Below are 14,749 nucleotides of genomic sequence, written 5' to 3' on the forward strand. Positions count from 1 at the left end.
TGTAGCTCTTTGTTGTAAATAAAGGACTGTGCAATAAAAGATCTCCACAGAAATACCAGCACAAGTTACTTTCAGTTTCGGGCCTCACTCCGCGCTCGTTTAATGGGGGGCCAAATGTGTTATGGGAAATTAATAAATAAATCACCGTGAATAATTAAAAATAAATAAAGAAATCTAAATGATTCCAAAAAAAAAAAATAAATAAATAGTGTGCAATAAATGAATAAATAATAATATATTTTTATGCATTTCATTTATGTTTTATATTTAAGCTTTTCATTTATTTATTTACACATTACTTTTTATCCATATGAATATATTTCATTAATTATTTATTTCTATATTTTTTCCTTCCTTTATGATAACAAGGGATATTGTCACACACCTACATTACATAATGTAAAACAATAAAATATAAAATAATAATAAAATTTCAGATTTATGTCTTTTTTACCAATTTATGTCTTTATTTTTAATCACGCACGGTTATTAATTTATTATTTATCAAATTTTTTATTATTTATACTGCCACACTTTAACACTCCAGGCAGGCAGTGCCAAGGTAACCAATAAATTGGCAACAAAGCAACAAGCAGCTATTTTCAAGATTTAAATGCATTTACTCAGTGACATTTCATATTTTTAAGTTCGAGTGGACGACATGAACAGTGGATTAGCATCGAAATCTTTTGCAAATGGTGCCTTATCAGAAAGCAATACCAAAAAAATGTCATGTATTCTCACCATCACTGTGGCAATTAGTGTCTCTGGTCTTCACTGTTCTGTGTTCCTGATCAGTATGGTCTTCAAACACAAGACATTTTAATCATACTGATCACCTCTGTCTGTTTGGTTACAACATAATATCATTTCAATTGTCCTGGAAAACTTTAACTCTTTAAACACACACCTGACCTGACAAAAGTTGAAATTGATTAACTTGTAAATAATGCGTCTCTACAAATCAGCTGACTAATTAAGATCAAAAAGCCAGGACGCTTCTTCAGGATAATAAACTGATAAAAATAGATTAACCTGATTAAGGAATCCTCAGTGCCTTCAAAGGAAGAACATGAAGAACATTGTCAGGCTGTTGTTTTTGTCGGCATTCTTTGCATGATTCACTTGTTAGGATCCTTGAGAAAGCAGGGTTGAATTTTTCCACAAAAATAAAACAATATTTGCTCTCATGGTGCTTTCAGTTAATCCACTCCTTTCTACTGATGACACACTGACAAACAATTGAAAGATGGGAAGATCCATGAACATCTCCCCCTGATCAAAAAAAGGATCGTAGGGAGGAGACCTACAGGCGTCACTGTAGTTAATCAGCATGTAAAATAAATTTAAAATGACTGTGAAATGCTCTTTCTAAACTCTTATCGAGTCACAACACTTTTTACATGCAGTTTCTCCATGCTGACCTCAGTTTGAAGCTTAACTGATTCACCTTTGTTTGTAACTGGTGGATATTCCTTCTTATTACCTCCTTTGTACAACAGCCGCTCTTTGTCCACCACATTCATAATATTATTCAAATTCACACATTTCAGTTGTCCCCTTTTCCTAAGGTTAATTACTTGAATTTAACCAAGACAATCATAAATATATAAAGTACCAAATCTTAAGCAACATGAGAGAGACTGATTTTTAATAATATGGCAAATAAACAGAGGTGCATTCATGTCTTCAATCACATAGGCACTGCAGTTTGTGTACAATACAGTACATATAACTCAATCATAAATTACAAGTCATACCAAAAATACGTGGCCACCAATGAGGCTAGGAGACCTGGGAAGTAGGATGGTAGCCACTGATTTTGGTGTCACATTAGAATTTCAAGCAGGCCACAACCCTGTCTGTGGATACTGAATAATGAACAGCCCAGTCTGTGATGCTCTTACTCCGCTCTGCATATTTAAATGAATATAAAGACAAAAGGTAAATGCACAATTTCTGAGAAACACAGACTGAGATCCATGATGTATCTAAAAGAAGTTTATCCATCTTCTGTCCAACAGCTGAGAGATGAGTCTTTTTGGTCGGCGGAGGAGCTCCTATGTGTCGGCGTCGATCCTGTGAGCTGTAAAGCGGGAAACAACAACAAAGCAGTCAGAAAAAGATGCTGCTGGCAGGCACATTAAGGTGGCAGGTAATATAGCTCAGTGGGGTTTTTTTGGGAGACATTCTCAAATTGGAGATAAAATATTCTAGGATATGTTATATACATCTACAAAGACTCAGGACTGAAGTAAAGTCCCCAGGGGCCAGTAAGACAGTTCAAGACAATACAAGATCTACAAAATCCTTAACCTGCACTGAAGAAGCTAAACAACAGAGTAATAGGAACAAAAAGACAACACAACACGTCCCCCATATGAGGGGGTCACTGTGCTGTATAATAGACCAAGGGACTTACATTGCTTTGGTATCCTGAGTGGTTCCGTGTCTCCTGACAGGACTTGATGCATGACTCCTCGGAACTGATACAGCACCTTCAGGCTCTTCTCCTCCCCCACACAGGGGTCGTAGAAGCCAGGGAGTCCAGACTGGAAAAACAACATCAGGTCACGCACCAGCAGCAGACTGAATCATCGCACAGCAAGTTGAGGACATCAGTTTGTAACACTTACACAAATTTATCAAGTATGTGTACCAGCAAAATACCATGTACTGTATCAATGGTTACAGGAACATTACAGCTAAAAGAAAAACTACTTTATAGTATAGGTTTAGGATAAATTCTGTGGGTCTGGAAACCTTGCCCCTGGATTAATGTACTTACCTTTGTGGCCTCAGTGAGGATGAGTTTTGAGTCTTTCACCAGACACTGCAGAGGCACGGTCACATCAATGACCTTTGCCCTCTCGTGTTTTCTACTGTTGTCCGTAACGAACTTGCCATACCAGGCGTTGAGGATGATGAGACCTGATTCAGGAAGCAGCATGGAGGATAGAGTTAATCAGCTGGAAATGCATTGTATTAACATGTTATTTTACTGTGATTCAAAATGCTAATTAGCCACCAAATGACAGACAAAACAGATATTATAAGTCCAACACCACTCCCCACTTTCAACTCAGAACAATTATATCTTGCGTGCCTGCAATTGTAGCCACGCGGTTTATTACATAACCAGTGTAATTTTGAGACTTCTTTGTTAAAATCATTTTTGCAAGTACCTAGCAAAAAGACAGCACAATTAATTTTAATTGCAAGCTGCACAAACAGTACCATAACCATTTCATGGTGTGTAGTCCACTGAATAAAGAAGAGCAGCTGTGTGTCTGCCATTACACACACACACACAAACACACGCACAGCGCTATTAACTGTTATTTTATATGTGCAAAGTCTAGGGGACCTCTGATGATACTAAAATCAAAGCAGCCTCTACAGTGACAGGTGTCATAAACCAATTATCACTTGCCAAACTCCCCTAGGTGAAAATTATGCTCTCAGCTGGGAGCTTTTTGTTAGTGTACTTATCAAAGGCAAACTAAAAAACTCCGGTAGAAATGGAAGCTGGAGGGTCATCAAAAAAAAAAAAAAAAAATCCACTGAACTCTGTTACTCCATAAGATATTTTAACCCTGATTAAAAAGCTACCCTTATGTCCAAAAAACCACCCCAGACACCTTGAGTGTCCACAAAGTCTCCTATACTAGTCTTGCCTTTGCTGGATATACAGTCCCTTTAAATTTCAGCAAACTACAGAGGAAAATGATTTAAATTGTGTATTCTGCTGTAGTCTCCTTTTTTTGATGTGTGAGCTGGGAATTCATAGGCAGCAGAAAATTAAACACCAGTGACGGGGGAGCTAGTTTTGTTTCATACAGCGAAAACAGACACTGTATCTCAGAAATTACACTTTGAAGTGCGCGACGTTCAATCAGGCTTGGCTTTCAACATATTTCACCTAGAATGTATGAAAAACAGTTCAGAATCTGAGAGAATCAAACAGTTTCACAACCTACTTAAAAAACATTATTCCCAGGATAAGCTCATCCCTTAACTATTATTGATCTTACCCATTCTAGACTCCTCAGCTTCAATAATCCTGCGCACAGACTCCTGCATGAGCAAGACCTTCAGTCATGAAAAAGGAAAGGCACACAGAGGAAGGGAAGGAGACAGACACAAACAATGAGATCTCACATCATATGGATTATACTAATGAATTTCAATAAGACTTTGCATTTTATCTAATCCCATCTCAGTCCCTTTGTCTGAATGTTGGGGGACTTGTAATATTTCTTGACAGTCACCCACAACACCTGCATCTCTTATCTAACACTGAACCGCAACATAGGATGGCCACCACAGCTACATGTAAGCCTGGAAAATACTCACAGCAGCCTCTGCCTCCTGTTTCTTCTTGGCGATATTAGAGGCCGAGCTCTCCCGCTGCTTCTCCAGGTCTCTGTTGAGTTAGAACATAAACGGAGGAATAAAATTAGCTCATAAAATCCAGCCATAACAAAACATACTTCCCATAACATTTCTTGCATGAATCAACCAACTTAAAGTGAATGTTTCTTACTGTTCCTTCTGGGCCCGCACATAGGGCCGAATAACAAGCTGCTGGATGGCGAGGTAGAAAACCAATGGTCCAACTGTGGCGTAAAATACAGCACTTGGCAGGAGTTGGTCAGTCAGGTGAATCGGGAAGAAATATGTCTGGCTGGCTCTGTTTAGTCTGCAGATTGAGAATTGGTTTCATTATTTAAATCTAACTGGCCACTGGCTGGTTGCTAAAATTGGTTACTCCGTGTAATCTTTGGGGGAATTTTTGTCGGAAAACGGCACAACAGGCGAGATCACATTCAAAAATAATAAAAGTTTAGTATTCTCTCAGCTACATACTCGCTGTCTGGCTAAAACTGAAAATGCCACAAGGTGAAAATATCTGCCATACTCTAGGGATGGAGAGGACAGTGAACTGTGTGCTGAACTGTCTGTGAAAAAGAAGAAATTTACGTGCTTTTAAACATCATATCCCAGTACCACCCAGCATCTCAATGGATGCAGTCCTGTGTGGACACCCTCAAAGATGCACCCCTCAACACTGAAACAATTGGGGGAAGGTTAATTTGACTGGCTGATGATGCTGTGTCTTGCCTCCCATGGGTTGTCGTAGCAGCTGCGATGTGCAGAAAAAAAAAAACCCTCTGGAACCTGCACCAAACGGAAAACTGGAGCAAAGAGCCACACTTACTTGATCTTGAGGGAGACACCTTGGGGCACTCCCACGCTGACCGTGGCCCCCAGGACGCTGTGTCGACTGATCTTCCTCTCAGCACCGTACTCTACCACAGTCCCAAAGAAACCTGTTCTGTAACACGAAGACAGTCACTCGCTCTTTCCCTGCAGTCAAAGTTTACTTGGATTTGAGCTGTCACTTCTTTCATGAAAACACCTAACTATGCATTGACTGACAGGGGTCCTAAAAGGATTATATTCTACAGAAAACACATATCGCAATTTGACAACGTACTTTACTGAGCCCTTAATCTTTGTCTGATCTTCATCCTGGAACTTGTACTGGTAGCTCATCATCATAAAAGTATGAGGAATGCCAAGCTGCAGAGACAAAAAAAAAGTAAATGATCGGACAAAACCTGGAGAAGCAACTGTTTATTTAATAGTGTCTTGGCTAACATTAAAGTTAAATATAACTGTTGGCTGCTAACCTGCATTGCGAAGGTGAAATGGCTGCTCTTGGTGTCCCTGACTATGCTGGTGTTCATAGAGGACTGGATCCCCCATCGCCACTGCAGATAACCCATAGTGTTCTTGTCTAGGTGACGAGCCAGCACTGTGGTAACCCCAGGACGCACACCTCGGGATGAAAACTGGAGCCCACACTGAGCGGTCACAAAGCTGAGGCAGAAAAGGAAAAAAAAAAGCTTAATTGTTCATGTTGTAATAAAAGAAAAAAAAAAAAACCATACAACAACTTTCTCTTGCATTTCAACCTACAATCGAGGTGTCAAGTTTCGGAATATCTTCATTCCAAAGAGAGGTCCATGGGTGTCTCCAGCACCTACTTCTACCTGTGTACGCAGAGATAACAAATCATGTTTCACATACTGTACCACAGAGGCAGGCAGGCATTTTTGTGACAAACACAGAAAGAGAAAGATGAAGAAAGTGTGCCAGTCTCAGTATGCATTACAAAATGAGTGTGCGCGAGAATGCAGCGTACCTCCCCCCACCCCTTCGCTGAGGTGACTCTTCTCAAGGCCAAGTTAATGGTGCCACCTCCATTTCCATTGTGGGTTGACAAGGAGCCAGACAAAATGGCCGTGTCTTTTGTAGTAAGTGGAGCCTGCAGTAGAACACATAAAACATCTTTCCTTACAGCTATCACAGTCCTGACATCTCTTAATCCAAAACACACCAAAGTACACATCACTTAGAGATGTAAGACTTCACTTTAAGAAACTCATCACCTCTATGGATTGTGATATATGCATCTTGTTGATTTCCACATGTGGGACTCCCCCTCCGACCATGTCCTCATAGTCCTCCTCATATCGGTCAAAGAGGTCCGTGGCATCAATGCCCACACTAATCGTTCCCTGCGAATATTATGTTCAGGAATGATTACTATGGTAATTCACAAAGTACATAATACACACAAGCTACTTAATGACTTTTCATATTGCGCTCACATCAATATGAGGCTTGTTATCTTCCAGTGAACATACCTTTGGGTTGGTCCTCTGCTGAAGCCTTCTCTCCTCTCGTTCTGTCTGAAGACGCTCGTACTCTTCTCGAATCTCTGCAGGGGTTCTTTTCCTTTCCACCACCTGGAGTAAGAAGATATGATTAGGATGCAAAGCGAATGGTGGGCCGGGTGCTTCAGAGGTTGCAGATACAAAAAAAAAAAAGTTACAGTAGAAGAACTTTCACCAGTATTTCACAATCCCATATGTTTGAGTGTGAATATTTATAAAGTGTCATATTTTGTACTGCTCGCATCAGTGATTTTAGATGAAGCAAAACAAGAACTATTTCTAAGGTTTGACGAAGTGATGTCATATAGGACAGGATAGTCTTGGGGTAAAAATGCAGGCATTTTTAAAAACATAGTGAACATCAAATGCAAACTTAATATCACATTTGAATGCTGCTAACTTGCCATCAACGTGGTCAAAACATACATTTATCTGAAAACTGGAATTTTTGATTTCTGTCTAAAGCACACTAAACTACCTAAGATGTGTTTAATTTAAAAATGTACTGATTTATTAAAGTTGTTGAGACCTTGCCTAACTAAACCTGGCATAAATGTATTCCAAAGAGAAGGATGTTAAGGGAGCCTCGATTCCACTGAAAAGCAGCCAACCATGGATGCAAATGCAAACGCACTATCCTGACCACCCTGATACAGACAGAACACTAAAAGCATGATTAATTAACCAGCATGAGGTTAATTAAACTTTTTGTACTGGAGAAGAGGTTTGCAAAAAGTTTTAATTTTGATGGAATGCACTGAAGCTCACACTGGTCTGAAACTTTCTCTGTGTGTGTATTCTCAAAGTTAGGAACTGCAAATGCAAAATCAAATGTTTCAGATGTTTGTTTTTATTAAATGGCACTTGGCCATGTTTGCACTTCACTTACAATACACATGTGACATTTATAATTAATTCCACATGCTGTTTTTAAAATTGTGGTTTTTGAAATTCAGAACTTCACTGAGCGTGACCCATGAGGCTTCAGCTCTTCTGCCTGTAGTGCGTATCAGGGGTGTCGATGTATATTTTGGCCTTAATAAATAGTGAACAGTCAATCAACAGAATGGCTATTGATTCTAACAGCATGTGGTAGCTTGATTATTAATTATTAGACACTACACTCGGTAATGGACTTACCTCCCATCCTTCAACATCGAGTCCTCTTTTGCCATAGATATCATAGATAGCCCGTGACTGTGGATCACTGAGCACTAGAGAGAGATAGACAACCACCAACAATATTAACAAACAATATCGTTTACATGGATCATAACATCAGCTTCATGTGTCGCTGCAAAGGAAGTCAACTGCATGATGTGAACGAAGCTTTTATTACCTTCATAAGCTTCATGTACGAGGTTAAACAGCTGTTCTGCTTGTCGCTTTAGCTCAGGGTCCCGGTGCTTGTCTGGGTGATACAGCATGCATAATCGCCTGTATGCCGCCTTCAGCTCCTCCTGTGTTGCCTGAAGCACAGTATTGAAAAAAAATGTCCTTCAAAAACAACATACAAAACACACAGCATGAAGCTGCTACAGTTGAACTCACTTACTTCCAACTTAATTTACATTACATTTATTTGAACTTCATATAGTCTACCAGCTCTGTTATAATGCCATGCAGGGTTTACATGACATGTGACAAAACAGAATACAAACTTGCTGCTGCTGCTGCTTACATTTAGGTTATAAGTAGATTGTTGTGAGATAGACTACAATGCAAAACCTACTGAGTATGGGCTCTCTTGCAGGTAATCAATTCTATTGTTAACTCAATAAGTTTCATTTTAAAATCACTGATATTAATAAGACCATGACTGACTTTTTGTTTTACTGCATACAGCTGTGTGCAAAAATGTGGACACCCCTGTTCAAATTACATATTTTCTTTATTTCTTGAAGTGAAAAGAAGTAAGTATTAACCTTTCTTCAAATATTGATGCATTGTTACTTTTTTATTTCATGAACTTAACCTAACAAGTACTGATTTAGTACAGTACCCAGACATTTGAATATGTCACAATTCATGAAAACTTCATGAAAAATTCACAATCTTAAATGTCAGTTTTTCTGCAGGGGTTGTACTTACTTCTTGACACTTCAAAAATCAACAACATGTGGAGTTTTCTGAAACCTTTGCATGCAAATGTAACATTCAGTAGGACATTTTCTAGTAAATTACTGAATGAAAATGTCTCATTAGTTATAACATTAAAACTAAAATTTAATCACTCTGCAACACGGCATGGGCTTGTGTAATAACATATAATTTGCACTACAACATAATGTCCTTCACAAATCAAATTATCATGAACGAAAGGGTCTGATCCCCAGACCTTAGAACATATGTTTATAGTGTAATCTGTGTTGCATGATGAAACCTTGAAGTACAGTTGTAGCATTAGCCACTGTGTTTAGCCCTGTCCCCAGTCCAAGAGATCATCCAGAAACTGAAAATAACTTTCTTAACATCGGCTCCTAGATTACACGGGCTTCGCTGTCTTGCTTCGCCAAGTGAGAACTTCTGTGGGTAAAGTCGTAACTCAACAACCTGTAGCGTGTCTTGTAAAGTATCCAGCCTAAGAGTCACAGCATAGAAATCAATGTCGAGGGTCACAAGCTAGCCACCTAGCTAACGTTAAATCAGATTATACAAGTAGCTGTAAAACAAGAGCCAAAGAAAGTTTACATGATGACAGCGAAATGCACCCGCACAAACATCTATTCAGATCGCAGCGGCATACTGTACCTCTCTTCTGACATTTAGCAAGGAATAATAATCATCATTGCCGATCTCATCATCGTCCAAGGCAGACGCCATGTTTACACCCGGTCATCTCTTCTTCGTGTCATTTTCATCGCTCAAGCGCTTCTCTGCGCCCTCTGTCGCCCCCTTGTGTCGGGGATGAACGACAAGACCCCCAACTGTATTCAGTTCGCTGTACGTGTGCTTTTCATTTTTAAGTTTTAAAATCACAGCTATTCGTTAGTTATTGGCGATGTTGAGGAATAGTGCAGAGATACTATGTAATATGTAATATGTTTCCAAAATAAAAAGTAGAGCGGCATCTTCACAATGCAGCCATGCAATAGTTTTTTTAATTACTTAAATGCTTATTGAATGTTATTTATTTATTGATTTATTTATTGTAATATATGACAGCGTATGATATAAAATATAATGTATCTATATTACTTAATTTTCATTTTTATGAAAGACAAACATATCTGGATATAATATACATTTTAAAATACAAAAATGAATATTGCTTACATGCTTAATTCCAAAAGGATATTGTCTGCATCCTACCCACCTAGGAGCAGAGAGGTGAGAAAATCATTTCACTACATTAGGTCTTTCATTAGTTCATCATTACTTTGCATAACACCAAGCCTTTGACTATACAAGGCGGACAGGCAACAAAGGAGCTGTCCTTTCAGCACCACCACCTCAAACTATACACTGCATTTCAGCACTGATGGCCACCAGCCTGTTAATACAGGGTGAAGGCTGTCCTTAAGTGCTGTAGTTCACACAAGTGCCAAAAGCAAAGTCTGTGAAGCACAGTGATCTGTAATTAGATTGCCTGTAGTCATTTAATGTAGCCATACTATTGTCAAGTTTATGTAACTGCACCATAATGATAGTTTGAGCTTGAACCTTGATAGCATAATGGTACAGAATTAAAGTGACTGTATTCATATAATTGGTCTACAAGTCTGCGCACCACATTGACCCTGCACTACCTGACAGAACTGTTTAGATGGACTCCACCACCAGCCCTTGTTGTCACATAAGGGGAGCGAGCCACATCTCCTGGAAACCCCTGCAGCCTTCAGTATCATAGTGCCACTATCCGAAATCAGTTAGACATGTTTACAAGGGAACAAACTAGCCTACAGACTTTCAAATGTAAACTGACATTTGGACACTTGATTGACAGACTGTTCAGACTTTTACTACTGTTTGATATGCCTCAAATGTTTTGTTGTTTGTTTTTAATAAGTCATTTGTACCCAGAGGTCTCTGGAAACCAGTATTGATAACGAATTGATTAAAAATAGTAAAATTAATTGTAAAATTAAAACAATACATGCAAAAATGAATGCTTATTAATCTTATGCTTGATGATTATGTTAAAATGAAATTTCTATTCTGTTATCATTTCTATGAAATACTGCAATTATAAGTTTAGCTGATTTATCGCTGAAGACATGTTTAAAAAAAAAAGTAATGAAAGCCATAATGAAAGCCATAACAGTTAGTAATTTAGCATATTAACTCAGTGGTTGAAGATTAGTTTTGTGGATGGATTACTGATCAGGTCTAATCAGTAAAGGCCTGAGGGGTCTGAGAGGTCAGGGGGCCCCTGAGCCAGAGCCTCTACATGAAGTATATTTCCTGTTTGAAAGTCTAAGAGCTCAGTTAAAAGGCACAAAAGGAACACAAGGAAACAGAAAATAGTTACAAATGACATGGTTGGATAGGTTGTAGTTGTTTTGAGTCTCTTTCAGTTTAGGGGTCTTATATTGGATGGGTAGGGTGCTATTTACCTTTTCACCTGTGTGTATCTAGGGCATTTTTCATAATCTGTCCATGTTCTGGTGTCCCTCATGGGAATGCCTGTGTTAAAGGACTTCAATGGGACAGCTCAAAGACAAACATTTAATATTCATAGTGTCATTAGTTCTAATTAAGGATAAAAACCACAGCCTCACCTGGTGAGAATTAAGTTATTTATTTTTAATATAACAACACGTCACCATATTTTAACAAAAGCGTCATGCCAGACCTGCAGCGCCTCTGAGCTGTTTTAAATTCACAGTAAGAAAAAAAAACAAAAAACAAAAAAACACTGCTGATGGTGCCAAGGTGAGGGGAGATGTGTTTTCATCCCGGAGCCTCTCTGTCAGTCACCGCCTCACAGCCAATGGTAAGTTCGCCTCGGTCGGACCGACTCGCCGCTTGCTCCTCCGGTCCCTCCTCGTGCTGTCCTCACCGTGCACGCGCGTGGTACCCACGGTCGTGAGGAGGAGGAGGATGTTGCGCGTGAAGGGGAAATGGCTGCCGAAAACAAGCCGGAAGGTAAGAGAAATATAATGGGATTAATTTACTAGTATGACCGCTGTGTGATTTTTCTAGAACAGTTGTAACTCTGTGCGGAGATGACACACGCGGGAGGACAAGTGGAGAAATTTTCGGGTGGAAAACGGCTCCGCTATTTTCCTCCGAATAGACAGCTAAAACGTGGAGACATCACCTAGCCAGCTAATATTAGCTTGCATTCTAGCCAGCTACTATTCCCATCGTAGCCCACATTTAAAGCACGCCACGGGGACAAATAGTCAGCGTGGTAAAAGTACCGCGTTTACCGTGTATTTTGCTTAGTATCGTTGTCAAATCACGAGCAATTCAAGTTGTTAACAACAAGGCTAAGTTAATGACAACATGTCATTGGCATCGACTAACTTCTTCCCTTATTACCCAGCTTTAAAAAGCGGCTCGGTTGTGTTAGTTTATCTGTCAATACGGCTCTCTCCTGCGACCGCTATTTGCGGCTTGTTTTGAAGGCATTGTGATAACCATTTAGACATGTCTGTTTTAAAATGTATAACTGTAGTTTTTTTGTTTTTCCGTCTTGGAGAGGGTCGTTCAGTTCCCCCTTGAAGCGCGAGAATTTTCTTTGGCATACAGCGAATAGTGTTTACGAGACAGAAGTGATGTATTTTTTAAATGGGGAGGGGGGATGGGGGGTATCATATTTTCCAAATGCCAATTAGTACTACTTGGCCTATATTTGGTGTGAGACACGGGCATCAAAACGTTGTAATGCCCGCTCCGCTTGCAAAGCCCTATCGCACTTGAAATGAAATGCCATCACACAAGAGGAAACAGGGAGGATGGAGAGTAGGATTTCCAGCAGTCTGCCCATTACACTACTTTACTCAGAGGACAAAATGATGACTTTTTTCTTTCCCTCAGCTTATTTGTTACGGCTCACTAACTCGAAATGAAATGCATTAGACTTACTTATTTCTTTTTTTAGTGGGATATTTTACTGCAGAGCATATGCATAAGAGATCTGTTCTCATTCAGACAGGCCCATGGAATTTTTGGGTGAGTAATTAAACAACGTCTATATGAAAGTGAAGATAAGATAAAGCACATCAGTTCTGAAGAGACTCATTTTTCTACCCTGATGGCAGCTTCCTACTATTAAGAGTATTTGAACCAGGCTGGATTGAGTTACGTATTCACCATCTGGTTTTCATATTTGACCATGATGACATTTTCAGATGATAAAATCATTAAGCAACTTAAAAATTAATTTTATAGAATTTCATGCAACATGCTTGAGCTTGTTAACCATATGTGCATGTTTAATAACATTTTGCTGTTTCTTTTTATGTGAATTATTTTAGTTATGTCATATTTTTTAAATGTTTAACTTTAACTTTGTGATTAGCTGAAATGAGTATGATGATTGGACATTAATACAGCATGTCCTTGCTTTTTATTCCTCTGAAATTGTGGCATTTTTAAAAATATTTATCGATTTATATATACCCTTAGGGTGAAGCAAAAGAGTCATCCTAGACTTTAAAATTGGCTTCATAATTTGAGAAAGAGAGAAAAAAAGATTTATACATAAATTGTCAGGGCCAGTTTCTTCTGAGCTGTTCATAATGTTTTGTTGCAGGCTTCAAAATTCAACAGACCTCTGTCAGAGTTTGGTGTCAGTAACCTCAAACACAAATTCTTTTTGATGTAGGATTACTTTAATGTTTCAAATGAGTGTAAACAAATTACCTCTGTCCATATGAGAGGAAACGATAAAACCCTGGGATTTCTGTTGTTTGGATGTCAGTGTGCCAACCACTAAACACAGTCCCACCAGGGGGTGGTATTGAGCTACAGAAGCACACTTAGTATATGAGGGATCAGTCTGTAGCTATGACAAAAAATGAAGACATCTGGTTTTATGATAGTAATGACTTCACTGTGGTGTAAAGTCCTAATGTATTCATCTACATAGCTGAACTTAACAAATAGGCTCCAGTTGTTAATCTCGATTCCTCTCCAACACAGGGAGCTCTCACTGAAAACCCTGACTTGAAAGTCCCATTGCTGAGCAGGTTAAGTTATTTTCAGTGTTCCCGTGAGGCCGGTCAGTGGAAAAAGGAAGGAGGAGGAGGAGGAGGGGGAGCAGAGAGAGAGAGGGAGAGAGAGGGAGGGAGAGTGAGCTTCATACCTTTCATGTAAATGCAATGTCGTCTCATGCAAACCTGACCCTTATAGCTTCTACATAGGACTCTCATGCTGGACTTCACTCCTGCATCCAGTTTTTCTTACTTTGGCTGTTCATTAATGTAGAACATGCTTTTTCAATGTGTACGTCACTATTACAGTTTTTACATGACATGCTCCTGGATGTGGGGTGGCTACTCAGTGAGCTCAACGGTGTTTCTTAACCTTTTGTCCTTGTGGTATGCGGGCAGTGCTGATCTCTTAGCTGTTTGGCAGGTCCTATGATGGCCCATAACAACTGAGGGTTACATCTTGTGTTAAACCCAGGGGCCATGACCTAGTCGCACTCAATGGTGTAATGTTTACATCCTGGGGTATTTCTCTCCAGCCTAACTGATTGTCAGCGCCCTTGGGGGTATTTTTTTTCTTCACACTCATAAAAAGCACTGTGGGTCCGTTACTTTAAGTACAAGGCCTGGAGGGCACTGAAAAGACAGGCTTGATATGTCTTAGACTGAGACTGCTCTGGATAAAACCATAGCCAATCGTCTTGATTCTACCAGAGCAGAGACTCATACAAATATCGCTGTGCAATACCCAAATGTGAGGAATGAAACAAGCACTTTTGTAAACATGAGCTGCAGTGCTAACACTATTGTGTTGTTGGGACTCAAAAGAAAACAAAACACAGTTAAAATTAAATCCTGATGCATTTACCTTTTGAAGTCGAATCTTGATACTGTCACTTTTTT

At 39.3% G+C, this 14,749-nt stretch overlaps 1 protein-coding gene across 1 annotated transcript; it reads right to left on the minus strand.

The window, feature by feature from the left end:
• Positions 1–1,634: 1,634 nt before the first annotated feature.
• dnajc11a (DnaJ (Hsp40) homolog, subfamily C, member 11a) lies at positions 1,635–9,626 on the minus strand. Its single transcript, XM_023405144.2, has 16 exons — positions 9,498–9,626; positions 8,086–8,215; positions 7,887–7,960; positions 6,717–6,818; positions 6,459–6,587; positions 6,212–6,334; positions 5,986–6,059; positions 5,697–5,886; positions 5,501–5,586; positions 5,222–5,338; positions 4,547–4,702; positions 4,357–4,426; positions 4,035–4,092; positions 2,789–2,931; positions 2,423–2,552; positions 1,635–2,086 (listed from the first exon to the last, which is right to left on the minus strand). The coding sequence occupies exons 1-16, from the start codon at positions 9,567–9,569 to the stop codon at positions 2,061–2,063; spliced, it is 1,680 nt and encodes a 559-aa protein (XP_023260912.1). The 5' UTR covers positions 9,570–9,626; the 3' UTR covers positions 1,635–2,060.
• Positions 9,627–14,749: the final 5,123 nt, after the last annotated feature.

The sequence above is a fragment of the Seriola lalandi genome, unplaced genomic scaffold, assembly GCF_002814215.2.
Source record: "Seriola lalandi dorsalis isolate HSWRI2012SDOR001 ecotype SW California unplaced genomic scaffold, Sedor1 jcf7180002054262, whole genome shotgun sequence".
Lineage (NCBI taxonomy): Eukaryota > Metazoa > Chordata > Actinopteri > Carangiformes > Carangidae > Seriola > Seriola lalandi.

Excerpts from the sequence above, each read along its gene's own strand:
- dnajc11a (XM_023405144.2), bottom strand. The coding sequence starts at position 9,569 with ATGGCGTCTGCCTTGGACGATGATGAGATCGGCAATGATGATTATTAT. Across the intron at positions 4,427-4,546 it reads GTGCGGGCCCAGAAGGAACA|AGACCTGGAGAAGCAGCGGG; the intron begins GTAAGAAACATT and ends CTAACTCAACAG. Across the intron at positions 4,093-4,356 it reads AACAGGAGGCAGAGGCTGCT|GTCTTGCTCATGCAGGAGTC; the intron begins GTGAGTATTTTC and ends TCATGACTGAAG.